Here is a 13,738-nt window from a genome sequence, read left to right as displayed (position 1 = left end):
TTTTTTTTTATCAGGTTTTAAGATAAAGTTGATAATAAAAACAAGTTCCATCCATCTATACATTATCTAAGCACGCTTATCCCTCATGGGGTCGCGAAGCATGCTGGTGCCCCCCTCCAGCTGTCAATGGGCGAGAGGCGGGGTGCACCCTGGGATGGGCACAAATACATCAAAATGTATTTCCAAATAAAATACCAAATACCCACCTTAAAAATGTATCAAAATAAACTACAAAATACAGCAGCCAAAAAAATGTATCAAAATAAAATACTGTATTTTTGTATATTCAATATACTACAAAATACTTCATTCTAAGTGCCTTTTTCTTCTATCCCTTCACTTGTACACTATCTGGAAAAACCTCTGAAAGCAAGAGACTCCGTTCATAATCAGTCAACAGATATGCTGACCGCTCATATTAGACACCCCAATATAAACCTCTGCCCTGAGAAATGTTCAGTAACTCAAGGAGCCCTTCCTTAAGTATACTCATTTACTCTATTGGTGGAATAGATTGCCCACATCATCTGAATAAAATCTTAATTACAAAATAGTATTTTGTATTTGAATTACCTATTTAAAATACTTGTATTAGAAATACTGCCCATTCCTGGCTTCACCCTGGACAGGTTGCCAGTCTACACTGCAAAAACGGAACTAAAAATAAGTAAAATGCTCTTAAAATTTGTGTATTTTTCCTTGATTTGAGTAGGTAAATAAGATGATCTGCCAATAGAATAAGATTTTTGCACTTAAAATAGGAACAACACATCTCCATCATCTTATTTCAAGTACAGTATATCTAATTATCTTATTTTAGGGGTTAAAGTACTCATTCCATTGGCAGATAATACTATTTACCTGCTCAAATCTAGGACAAAAACACAAATTTTAAGAACATTTTACTTATTTTTAGAGCCGTTTTTGCAGTGTATCGCAGTGAAGACAAGTTAAAATGTTATAATGGAAATCATTGTGGGAACTGGTGACAGGTGAGCCGTTCCAGAAACAGACGTCTTTCGGACAACCCACCAGGAAGCAGAAGGTAGAAGGCTGCAGGACGGGGAGTGTCTGTAATCTCAGTTCCCACATAATCAAAAGTAAAAACAAATAAAATGCAGTTTAGGAAGAAAATACTTCAAAACTCAAGTGAATATAAGAATTTCTCCAAATTCTAACTTCTTAGTTCATAATTATTTTTAATAAAATGAGTTTATCCAAGTCATGATGGATAGCTCTTAAGCCCACCTGGTCACCTAAAAGCACTGGCGTGATGCAATTAAACAAAACAATTAAATTTTTACTGATATATCTTAGTAAATTTACAACAAAAGTTGATTCACGTTTAAAGTAAAACATGGACTTAAAATTTTATTACAATTTTCTGTGATGAGAAGAGTGACGATAAAAGACTATTAATTATTGGAGTTTTTTAGGTACCTGCAGGCACAGCTGTCATAGCCCCACAAACACTCCCATTTTTAAATCGGCTTCTTCTGGACACCAGTTAGGTGTGATTTCCGTCATTAAACATCAAACATTAACTGCATTTAATAACGTTTTTTTTATTATTGTTCATGGATGCCTGTGGAGACAAAAGTGGGGGAATAAAAGAAAAGTTCCGACTGTACAATTTTCCGACATGGATTTTGATTAATTGACCTCGCCATAAATCCAAATTCTTTTAAGACATTTTCACAATAAACGTAAGGTACAGGTACAGGAGAGGTGCCGATGTCAGGCTCCGTGTAGAACATCATGTCTGCACCTCTCTCTCCATCACATCCTCGGTGGTCTACTCAGGTGACGTCTTTCCCCTCTAGAGCATCTACTCTACGGTCCGTTGGCTCCAGCAGGAGAAACTGGAGCGTTTGTATCATGTCGGGAGAGACCAGGTTTCAGCCTGAGCTGCAACTTTTCCGTGCAGTTTAGGGTTGCATCCGTCACCCGACTGCAGGGTTTCAGCACGGAGATTAGCAGCAGAGACGCTGGAGGTGGTTGTTCTGGTAAATGAAAGGACCTTGATGAAACTTGGAGCTTATATGTACATCCCAGCTGAAGCAAATGTACGATTCTCACTGGCTTTATAGTGTTTCAGGTTGTCTAATTGCTTTATAACAATATCATACAAGGCTTGAAGATCTGTTTGTTAAAGATTATGGGATTATAGGCATTGGAGCTGCTGGGAAACAACAGCCCATCTCCAGCAGTCACCGGGTGAGAGGCGGGTCCACCCTGAACAGGTCACACAGTTATAACACTGACCAGGGTTCGAACCAACAACCCTTTTGCTCCAAGACTGTTAAACACACATTCAGGGATTTTATGTAACTCGACTCCAAAGCAAAATGTCTGTTTCTGAACAAACTTTATTGGAAAAACACAGAAAATCTTTGGCAAGTTGAGTATTTGTGACCAATTTATTCTATCTGATGCAAGGGGGAAAAAAACAAAATATTTTTAATGAAAAACAAACAAAGGCCTAAAAAGTGCAAAAATGTCATTTAATGTCATTAGGGTGAAATTTCAGGCAGTCCTCTGAGGTTGAATGTGATCGACCGGCAGCTGCAGGTGAATGGCGCTCCTCAGTCTCTGGAGGTCGTCCTCCACCTGCAAACAGACGGAGGGACGTAAGGAAAGCACAGAAACTCAAGACTGCAACCCCTGAGCAGCGCCGGACCCGAGGAGGCAGCACGCTTTACCCTCAGGGGGAAGCGTGCTGCCTTTAAAAGCTGACAGGAAAGGCAGTGCAGCTTGTCTCATAACAAATAAAATTTTTGGATTCCCTCCCTATCTACTCCTGGATTGTTATGACGGAGAGTGCTCAGAACAGCCCCCGGCTTCCCCCCTCCCCCGCTGACACCTGAGGATGCTTCTCTGAACTGTGGGCCGGCTGATAACATCAAGGACAATGGCCTCTGGAGAGTGTTCACGGAGATAAAACACTTTTGCCCATACACACACACATAACTGATACTCATAAACCTGATGAATTACGCACACGCGACAGGTCTCAAATGTTTACCTTCTGCATACATGTTGTATTGTGTTATTTGTGCTTTTCGTGCTATGAGGGGTTTTTTGTGTCGGTTGTTTGTCTCTTTATTGGTGAGAGCATAAATAGGCAAACATCTGTCTCTTTTTTTCTCCCCCCCTCTTTCCCCCATGTTGTGCTCTTCCTTCGACAGATTCAAGGGCAGCGCCTCGTGAACTCCGTGTAGGCGGGGTTCGGGGCTGTTTGGAGGAATGTGGCCTTGACGGCTGCGCTATCTGCTAGCAGCGGCTGTAACGCAAGGCCTCAGTCAATGGTTCCCCCAAATGTTTGTTTGTTTAAGTGTATGTGATGGACGGTTGTTCTGGAACTTATTTTTCGATTGCAATGCAAATTGTAATTGACAATAAAATTTGATTGATTGATTGATTGAAATAACAGCGCCATCTATGGTCGCATTTCTCAGTGAAACCAGAGACCCACTGACAGACATGTGATCAGATTTCAGTCTCCACGGTGATGTCTCTACTCCCGACAGACAGGAAGAGCCCTGACTGGTCGCCTGCAGGTCGTTCTGTGCCGGATACTGCTGCATGATGTTTCTAGTTTGGTGAACAAAGGATCCACCAAACAGCTTTCAAAAAATGTAGAAGACCCAAACGATCAACGTTGGGTTTAAGAGCATCACCTTCGCCAGCTCGTCCCTCAGCTCGTTGTATTTGGCAACATCGAATCTCTGCAGCGACGCCCTCTTGTGGAAGTGATGCAGGAAGTGACGATCACGAACATCTGGAGGGATGAAATCCTGCAGACACAAATTAACTATTTGCAATGTTATAAAAACAAATAGCCTACATGAGGAAACAGCCCCACAACCTTACATTATCTCCCCTGTTTCACGAGAAAGTAACACAACCAGAAAGTGGTGCATACTTGTGCAGAGGAAGGACATTTATACTTTGATGCTCAAAATTAAATCTGGAGAAATGTCAACTGTCTAAATGTCCACAAATCAACAAAGAGTCCATCTGTTGGTAATTTAATGTCTGTATAGATGCAGCTGTTCAGTTTCTGGCCTCAGAGGTTCATTGGAGAACATTAGAGAACCAGAATGATGGAGCAGACGGGTCAGGGAAGTTCAGGAAAGGTTTAAAGCAGAGCTGACAGGCTAGGCAAGGAGAGCATTAATCAGAGAAGGAGCCCAAGGTAGCTCTGGAGGAGCTGCAGAGATCCACACATCCTCAGAAGACTTATTTGTAGTTTGCCACGAGCCGTTTAGGAGACACAGCAAACATGTAGAAGGTGCTCTGGTTGCATTAGACCAAAACTGAACCCTCAGGCAAAAATCCACAACACCGTGTGGCAGAAAAAGTTACTCTTTACGCTGAACACACCATCCTAACAGAGAAACATGGCAGTGGCAGCATGGGGGGGAATCCTAGTAGTCTCAACCCTCTACTAGGGAAATCCTAGTAGAGGGTTGAGACTGGGGTGATGTTCACCTTCCAGCAGGACCTGAGCATGAAGCCAGAGATACTATGGGATGGTTTAGACCAAAGCAGATTATTACGGCCTAGTCAAAGTCCAGACCTAAGTGTGATTGTGAATGTGTAGCTTTCCATCCATTCTGACTGAGCTTGAGATATTTTGCAAATCATAATCAGCATAAATGTAACTGTAGCTGTGGGAAGCTGGTTGAGACGGTATCGTTGACCCAGGGGGCCTGAAAACAAATGCTCACCACATTTAAGATTTATATTTTAAAGAAGGTGCGAGAACCTTCAACTTTACAGTTATGCACAATTGTATGTTTGTCTGTCATATAAAACTCCTAATATAACAAACAGAACCACAACCTGCTAACGTGACCTGCTATGAAGTAAAACCTCTAATCTGGACTCCACCAAAGACCCAACCCAGGTGTATGTGGATCTGACCTGTTTGGTGAGGATGTAGTAGGCGAAGAAGATCATGCTTGTGGTGCAGGAGATGAAGAAGGTGACCGGCTCCATGACGTCCCAGGCGAACACATACCTGGCACACATTCAGACACAAACACCATGAACGTCTGCGTGACACTGTGGTGTCTGCAGGCGTTTCTCTGCAGGGCGTGGCTGCTTACCAGGTGAGGTATCCCAGGAATCCTCCCTGCAGGGACAGGTAGGCCAGCCCCGTCCACCCCAGCAGGGTTGCTCGGCGCTCGGCTTCCTTTACCATCTGGATTTTCACCTGGCCGTGAAGACAAAGCGAGAACATCAACAGCTCGATGAAACGTCAAGGTTACAGGAACCCGTCTCTAGCCTTAGGGGAAGTTGTGACGTCTTACGTTCTCCAGCGGCTTCAGCTGCCGGGTGAGCTCCTCCTTTTTCACCAGCAGCTCTGAATGCCTGCTGTGCAACTGCTGAGGAAGACTCAGCGCAGCGTGAAGAAGGTGGACCGTGTACTTCATGTCGTCCAGACCCAACACGTGCTCATTGGACGAGCCTCACAGACACAGAGAGGCAATAAAGGTGAACTGGGGTCACGTCAGAGGGTTTAGCGCCCCCCAGCAGACGGGAACAGGCTTTACCTTGTCCAGGTGAGCGGACGTTGTACGTGATGTCATTGATAATAATCTGGAAATCACTATTCAGGACGGTTTCCATCAAGGTGCAGGAGGAGATTCTTTGTCCATCTGAGGAAAACATCATAAACTTGAGCTAATTTTAAAAGCTTCAGTTGGCTTTAATTACCGCTGGGTTTTTTTATTCACTGACCAATAAAGGCTCAAGTCAAGCTCAGTACTGCAAGTATTTCTATATCAGATCAAACAGATAGAGTAAACAGTTTAGGCACAATCAGACGGGTATGGCGTCACCTAGAGGTTTGAATCATGGTTGAATAAACAATGAGCTTCTTTCAGATCATCCGTTCATTCTAGGATCTACAAGTTAGAATACGCTTTGGACGATCAACCTGGAGGCCAGCTTTAAATCAGTGTATTCTTAATAATTAATGTCTTATTAACAGATTATTTATGTAACTAAGTTTAATTCACAAGAATGATAGTAAAAGTGATCAAATGATTCAGATATTGTAGTTTTGTTAAATAACTGAACATCCTCAGACACAGACCATATTTTTTCAGGCTTCCTTGACGTCTGGGTTCTACTGGGATTTACCTTTGTTGAACAGCGTAGCGCTTCCCACCGTAGCATCTTTGGCTTTCACGTCCCGCAGCAGGTCGCCCACTGTGGTCAACATCGGCGTCAGAGTGAAGTGGCATTTCTGACCTGCAGGGAGCTGCAGAGTCAGAACCGGGCGTCCAAATCTGTAACGGACAGACCCCTCTGAAAGAGAGATAAGCACTGCAAGGTTAATGACGGACGGGATTCAGCAGAAAAATAAGCTAACTTATCTGTTTCAGTCAAAACTCAATCATGGCCATTGGCTACAGTATTAAGCATTGTTATCGCATGTCGCAGGTATTCTTGATATTGTGCATTCCTCGCTAAGTTTCTGCTGCAATTCATGATGGGCTAGTACGCAGATGATGGTGTGATATTATGATCAAATGACTGAAGAAGAGGAAAAATGTTACTTTACCTTTGGATGTAGCTTGACTGCTGTAACTGGAAATGACACAGGTGGACCAGACTGGACTGGACTGAAAAATGAAAATAATTTATTACATTTTGGGTCTCTACAATGAAGCACTAGTTATTCTGTTTACTTTTACAAACATGTACAAAAATAACTAAGTGGCAAGTTAAAGAACCTATTGGAAACGTCCAAATTTAAACAGAAATAGGTGTGTTAACACATTTAAATCTCACAAAAGTGTGATTTAAATGATTCAAAAAGTCATCGCTGGTCATTGTACCCTTCAGTGTCAACACCAGAAAACTGACATAAGCACAAAATGACCTGCTGTAGATCCAAAATGTGACCTGTGTCTGAGGGATCTTTTGTTCTTGCTAACTTTCACCAATATTTTGTCAGTCAAATGCTTCTGATAGAGATATTAGTCCGACCTTTCTTTGTACTCATGTCAGCTTCTTGAAAAGTAAATGATTTAAAAATGCATTGGTCTTCATATGTACTGAATTACACCCAAAACGTACCACACCTTGTGGGTGCTTCAAGTGTACTTGGGCTAAATGCAACCAAACCCTGCATTCAGAGACATGTTCAGAGGCGTTTAATGATGTGGCAACACTGCGGTTACTGAACCAACATGACTCAGTTTAAAAATATCTACTGCTGCAACTCGTAACATGAATAACACACGTGTGTTGTCATGTTTCTTCTAGGGAAAAAAATAACCCGGTTCCAGTGAGCTGTGCTTGTACAGGGTCTTGTAAAAGTATTCACAGCCCTTATTTTTCACAGCACATAATTTACTTAAATAGTAACTAAACCCCACATAAACTTTTTTTTTTATACAGATAAACCGTATAAATGGGGCCTTATCGGTACTATCATTATGTTACTAAGCAAATCTTAACATCTTTGTGAAAACTTCTTTAATTCTGCAATATTTGGCTTAATACCATCTTAGTGCTAGCCTCTAAGGCTTGAAACATGGCTACTGAAGTTGAATTTTCCATACAGCTTGGTGAATGTCTATGTCACAGCCCCGCGTTCAGGTATAAAACTGTCACTTAGAAATACATGAGTTAGAAGCTAGAATGGTGAGCATCGGTTGATAGCGTTTTTAGGTTATCTTTACTTGAGATAATTTAAATTCTTGTTGATAGAGAGCCATTTGTTTTTTGTCATAAGCCATGGAGGAGATGTGGCAAACATGTGAAAGGAGCTGTGCCAAACAGGGGGCAAAATTTTTACTTCGCTATCCAAACAATAAAGCCATTTATAGAAGAAAATTAAGACTGTAGTTAAATATGGTGGTTGTGATCGTCTCCTTTCTCTTGTGTGGACGGGGACAATTGGATTTGTCCTGTGAGGCATTGCAACTGATGTGGAGGGGTGCCTGGGTTTTGGGGCTCTGGGGGGGCCCCCAGGGTGGGGTGTCTAGTGGGTCTAGAGCCAGAGTCTGTGGCCCCCAGTGGGGTGTGGCTTTGGGGGCCTCAGGGTAACCTCTGGTGGCTGCATACCATGTTTTTGGGGATCTGTGCCAGCGGATGTGGATTACTAGCCTGGTTGCTATGTGGGGTGTGTCTGGGGTGTTCTGCCCATGGCGGGGTCCTGTCAGAGCCTTGGGGGCTTGGGTCCTGGGAGGTATAGTTTGGGCTGGTGTGTGCTCACGTACTCAGCCCTACGCCAAAGCCTTTGATGCATTGGTGAGCCTTGGAGCCTATCAAGCTGGTGGGGGGTTTGTTTCTTAACATCTCATTGCAGGTGCTCTCCCCTTCAGGGGGTGCATTCTGCTGGTGGGGATATGTGAGATGGGGGTGGGGAAACCAAGACTGGGTCTCGTATGTGGTTTGGGAGTTGTTCAAATGTTGAGGTACGCAAAGCATTTTTACTGTGGTGGGATGTTGGGGGGAAGCCTTCGGTGTCTCCATGTCTAGTTCAGGCTTCTTCTGTTGGATCTGGTTCTTGACGATTGTCAATACTGATTCTGTCCCCCTCCCTGGACGCCTCCCTCTGACTTTTCCATCATACTACAACACTTGTAGGACCTCGGTGAGTGGGAGCATCACTGGGGTGTGGGGAGGATTGCCCTCCTCGCTGTCTTGTGGTGACCTGGGCCCTAACTTGATTGTACAACTTAGACACTTTACAATGTATGTGCTATTCAAATAAACTTGACTTTCATTTATAACATTTGCTGCCACCTGCTAATTTCTGGAAGGCGTGGTGGGGTTGGATCTGTGCTCAGTCCTCCCAGTTTCAATTGCATTTTAGAACAACATGCAACAAAACAACCTTTGAGCAGGCAGAGGCAGGCTTGGGGTCTTTTCACACCCTTGTTCTCTGACTGCAATCTGGAATTTGAGGCTTGGAGGAGGAGCGGGCCATCTAGTTGGGGTCCTGGTGCTGATGCTTCTGCTCTCTCTTGGAATGGGGTGTGGGGTTCTGGCGTGGGTTGAGCAGCCTGATCAGGTGGACCAGCCTTTGTGCAAGGGTGTGCCGTGTGGGAATGGCACAACCGGCTGGTCTGGGTACCTCCAGGTTCGTGGGGTGGGATCTGGTTGGTGGGCTCATTTAAATTGTGTTGGCCACATCTCTGGGTGGATACATTCAGGGGTCATCTAGGCTGGGATTGGGGCGGGGGAGTTGGAGTATGGACCGGGTTTGCCCATGTTGGGGCAATGCTAGTCTCAGCTTGTGGCTCAGGCGTTCTGCTCCCCTCCATCCTGGAGAAGGGGATTACCTCCCGGGTCTGGTTGACCCACTGGGATGTCATTCCCTGTACCCGAGAATAAAGGATGTGTATGGTGAGTTCAAGTGTGTGTACAGTGTCTGTTCTTGATTATTATTAGATTGTGTGTATGGTTATGGTTGCAAGTGTGGGCATTAGGGTGGGAACATGTGGTTGTGACTGTGTGCCTCTGACTTATTTCTTTATCAGGTTGGGTTTTGAGCTTCCCCCTCTCCCGGGGCATCTCAGGTTTCCAAGCGTGAAGCCTAAATCCCCATCAAGCTCCCTGCTGGTGGCTGGCACCTTGTTCCGCTGGTGGTTCTCGTTGTCCGGGTCAGGGTGCTTGGGTGTGTGCTGGCTCACTCCTGGCAGCTGCTTCACCGTGCCTGAGCTCCCTGGCTCTGTTGGGGCTCTGAAGGAGGGCGGTGTGCCCTTTGGCCTCGGGTCTCTTGGCCCATGGGGACACCCATGGGAAGCCTGCGGGCTTGTCGCTGCAACCTGCTTCTACACTGTGGCTGCTGGGGGGTTTCCTGGGGCTCTCCTCTGCTCTACTGTGGGATGGGAGATGCATCTATCCCTGTGTTGGTCCTTCTTGGGCTTCTTTTGCAAAGAATAAACAAAAGTTTGCAACTGGAGTGAAGGCGGTTCTACAAAGTATTGACTCAGAGGGGCTGAATGCAAATGCGTATATTCCTTTCCTTCCACTTCACAATTCTGCTACTACTCTATGTTGATCAAGCGTATAAAAATTACAATAAAAGCCATTGAAGTGGTTGCATAATGAAAAAAAAACATGCTAAACTTCATGAAGTATGAATGCATTTGTTGGTCACTGCAGTACCAGCTTTCACCTCAACCCAACACCAAAATTTAAGTACATATCCTCACCCAAATTTGATTCAGAACTGAACTCTAAAAAGGTATTATAAACCTAAACGGCCTTAGTGTCCTGACTCATTGTTTTGTCATGAGGAAGTTCCTCACACAACGAGGAAGACAAGCTAAAACACAAATGTTTTTTTCCTGCCGTAAAGTGCTGAGCTGAAAATACTTGAGTAATTAAGTTATAAAAGAAGACGTCATCAGCATATACAGCAGCTGCCAAAAGACTAGGTAGTATGGAGGATGTTCATTTACACACACGCAGGCTGTATATCTGGGAAGAATCGTCATTGAAAAAAGCTTTCAGATGTTTGCCAAGGCTGTAAAATAATGTTTAATCTAACTTTTTACATCCGAGCTAAGAAGGCAGCTCCACCTAAGTGACATTCAAACTCACCGTATGGACTCTGAGTCTTATCCTTTGTGCAAGGCCGACACTGAATCTGCAGAAAAATGTGGACGCGAACATGATCAGAGGCTAAACTGAATGCCGAAACAGACAAAAGGCTGAGATCCTCCCTTTCACAGGAAGACATGTGGTGGAGGCATGTCCAAACGGGTTTTTAGACTGGCTCCTGTTAACCCTTACCTAGCTGCAAAAGTACTGCTGAGCCAAATAGTGGCTGTACTCTTCCATTATGTGCTGAACTGTGCCTGAGGCAAAAGGAAACTGCTTTCACAAACAGTCACAAGAGGATGTGAGAGGAGAACACTCTTACATGAATGTCAGAAGGAGGTACAAGGCTGTACCAACAAAGACTGGAATGTTTATGTCATTGCTGGGATGTTTCAGGCGCTACAAGGAAGAAAAACAAATAACTTTCAGCAGTTTCTTATAGCAGGGGTAAACCCATGACTCAAATCTTCCTTGTAGAGTTTCCTCCAGTGTATCAACCTCAGCAACTTTTAGGTTTGTTACGGGTTTGTCACACCTGAATCAAATGGCCAAGTTATCTCTTCTTCTTCCTACTTTTAAATAGCTGATTCATTAATAGTTGGTGCATTTCTGCCACCAGGTGGTAAGGAGATGAGTTGCCTCCTCAACATGCAGCCAAGTTCTCCAGAGTCCTGCGAAGGAATTATTTCTTTGATTCAGGTGTGATGAAATAGAGATGCATCTAAAAGTTTCCATACACCGGCCATCGAGGTCTGGAGGTTGACACCTGTGCTCTAGGGCAAACAACAAACTCACTGCAGGGATAAACAGGAGGAAATCAGACGTGTGACTGAGAGGAGCATTTCAGTATTTTGTTTGGGCAGTGTTAAAAATATGCTCAGTACAAACAAACAAACAAACCGTTTTCAGGGCTAATAGGAGGAAAGAACAGCTAAAGGGGTAACTGTTGCCTGGCTCAAATACTCAGGAATGTGACCGCAGAGACAAACCCAACACTGGAATCTGACATCCAGTAGTGTAGCAAGCTTAAGGAAAACATAAAAACAATTCCTCCTTCCTTTGTAAGTATGAACAGAGAGGCATTAGCAATTGTTTTATATGAATTATAAACAATTTAAATTTAAAGAAAGATTAAAGACAAGAGTAACAAATGCCACCTTCATAGCTGTGCCATACAGTACTTCCAAAACATTGTATGAATACTGTTTAACATATAAGATCAGTCATTATTTTAGTGCTCATGATGTGGATCATTCAGGCGAGCATGAATGTGACTCCAAAATTTTAAATAACCAGCTATTACATCAGGAGAGAAACCTTTACTTCCCTGGATGGAATTAATCAGTCATTTCAAAACTATCTTAGGTGTGTTGCCCTTCTGTGTGGAAAAACTGGCTTGTTTTTATGCCATCTTCATCCATGGCTTATCAGACTCACCTTAAAGGGTTAAGTGAACACTTTTGTGGTTTTTGTGGTCATGCTGCTGTCAGCTGGACTGGAACCTTAGACTCAGCATCCAAATAGCTCCAATTTTTTACCTGCAGTGTAAAAAACATTAAAGTTTTAGGATATTTTCAAGCAACATGATGGTTTATGCCTTTTGGCTGTAATAAGTATTACAAACGACAATATTATTATTAAGTATTAATGTCTGGACTGGAGCCTCTGCTGCCATAACCAGAATCCTTCTTTGGGGGATTTTTGACCAGGTTGGGTCTGGGGTCCAAACAGCAGCTGTTGACCTTTAGTCCAAAACTGGTTTATTCACTCCTATAAGGAGGGGCTTGTTAGTAAGGGACTCCGTCTCCCCTTTTCAACAATGAGTAATTTCTTTACCGTTTAGTCAGGACAGGTCCTGCGGGGGGCTTTTCTTTTTCAGGTCAGCCCCCCTCCTCTCCCTCACTTGCTTTATTTGCCTGTTGTATTATCTGTACAATCTTAAATAATTTACCAAATCAAAACGTAAACCTTTTTGTTGCCCTCTTTAAACCTTGCATGTTCTTGTTGTGACTGTGTTAATCATGTTTTAATCTTCCCATAGTGGCTGTGTGATATAAATTGGAGCACCGCTGCTGACTGCTGGACTGGAGCCTCTGACCACAGCTGGAAATTTTCTCAAAAACTTCTGATAAAGAGCCAACAGACATCATGTGTAAGTGTCTTTTTGCCAAGTTGCTTAAGTTCTTTAGACACAACAAACCCAATTCATTCTAGCCCCTGAGGCTACCCGTCCATTTTGACAAATTGTTTCTGTTGATGATGAAGGCTCAGCAAACATGTATCCTATGACGATTTCCCCCTCTTCCTCACCAGGTTTTTGCTGCTGGTTGCGTTCACATCTGCTGAGTAATAACTCCTGAGGGGGTTCCCAGATATCCACCTGATCCTGCTGTCTGATGGGCTGGGAACGCCGGGATCCACAATCCATTTTGTTCAAAATAAAACCCTAAAAAAAACATTTAAAAAGCCTTAATCTGCTAAAGCTTTTTGTTACTGTTGTAATTGTTAGAAGGCTTTACTTTTATTATGTTTATCACTAATCTCAATCCAAACTATAATCTCTTCTTGGAATGTAATCTGCTGGGAATTATCCTTTCATGATGCCTTTATCCCTTTATTTTATAATTACAATCTCTGGGGTCAATAACTGTGACATGATGAATGATGACATCCTCAATCCCTTATTCTCCGCTCTAAGGCCAGTGACCGTACCACAGCATTCATAAGCCACTAATACTATAGTATCATTAAGGGTACTTAAAACCATTAATGATTTTATATATATATATATATATATATATATATATATATATGTGTGTGTGTGTGTGTGTGTGTGTGTGTGTGTGTGTGTGTGTGTGTGTGTGTGTGTGTGTGTGTGTGTGTGCGCGTGTGTGTGTGTTTTGACACCATTAGACCTTTTCCAAATTACATTGGATCACACAGTGTCATGCATCACACATCATGGTAAATCAACACCTTAATACTATAGATCTACAATGCAGGAGAGTTGATCTGTTTATGGTTTTGTTTTAAGAGCAAGGCATGAAAAGTATCTGGGAGAACTAGCATTGAGTGAAGAAGAAGAATTGGATATTTGAATTTTGAATATCCAATTAAAACAATAGTATCATGCAAGCATCAAGAAATACTTACCGTGTTA

At 43.1% G+C, this 13,738-nt stretch overlaps 1 protein-coding gene across 1 annotated transcript; it reads right to left on the bottom strand.

The window, feature by feature from the left end:
* Positions 1-2,349: 2,349 nt before the first annotated feature.
* LOC105919321 (calcium uniporter regulatory subunit MCUb, mitochondrial) lies at positions 2,350-10,743 on the bottom strand. The gene is made up of 9 exons (XM_021311768.2): positions 10,579-10,743; positions 6,578-6,638; positions 6,154-6,321; positions 5,562-5,666; positions 5,319-5,476; positions 5,115-5,221; positions 4,930-5,026; positions 3,681-3,797; positions 2,350-2,610 (listed from the first exon to the last, which is right to left on the bottom strand). The coding sequence occupies exons 1-9, from the start codon at positions 10,648-10,650 to the stop codon at positions 2,527-2,529; spliced, it is 969 nt and encodes a 322-aa protein (XP_021167443.2). The 5' UTR covers positions 10,651-10,743; the 3' UTR covers positions 2,350-2,526.
* Between the last annotated feature and the right edge of the window lie 2,995 nt (positions 10,744-13,738).

Source organism: Fundulus heteroclitus, unplaced genomic scaffold (genome assembly GCF_011125445.2).
Source record: "Fundulus heteroclitus isolate FHET01 unplaced genomic scaffold, MU-UCD_Fhet_4.1 scaffold_71, whole genome shotgun sequence".
Taxonomy (NCBI): Eukaryota; Metazoa; Chordata; class Actinopteri; order Cyprinodontiformes; family Fundulidae; genus Fundulus; species Fundulus heteroclitus.
The sequence above is the reverse complement of the archived record's forward strand: the minus strand, read 5'-3'. Positions and strand labels throughout refer to the sequence as shown.

Excerpts from the sequence above, each read along its gene's own strand:
- LOC105919321 (XM_021311768.2), bottom strand. The coding sequence starts at position 10,650 with ATGTTCGCGTCCACATTTTTCTGCAGATTCAGTGTCGGCCTTGCACAA. Across the intron at positions 6,639-10,578 it reads TAAGACTCAGAGTCCATACG|TCCAGTCCAGTCTGGTCCAC; the intron begins GTGAGTTTGAAT and ends TTCATTTTTCAG. Across the intron at positions 5,222-5,318 it reads AGCTGAAGCCGCTGGAGAAC|GTGAAAATCCAGATGGTAAA; the intron begins GTAAGACGTCAC and ends CTTCACGGCCAG.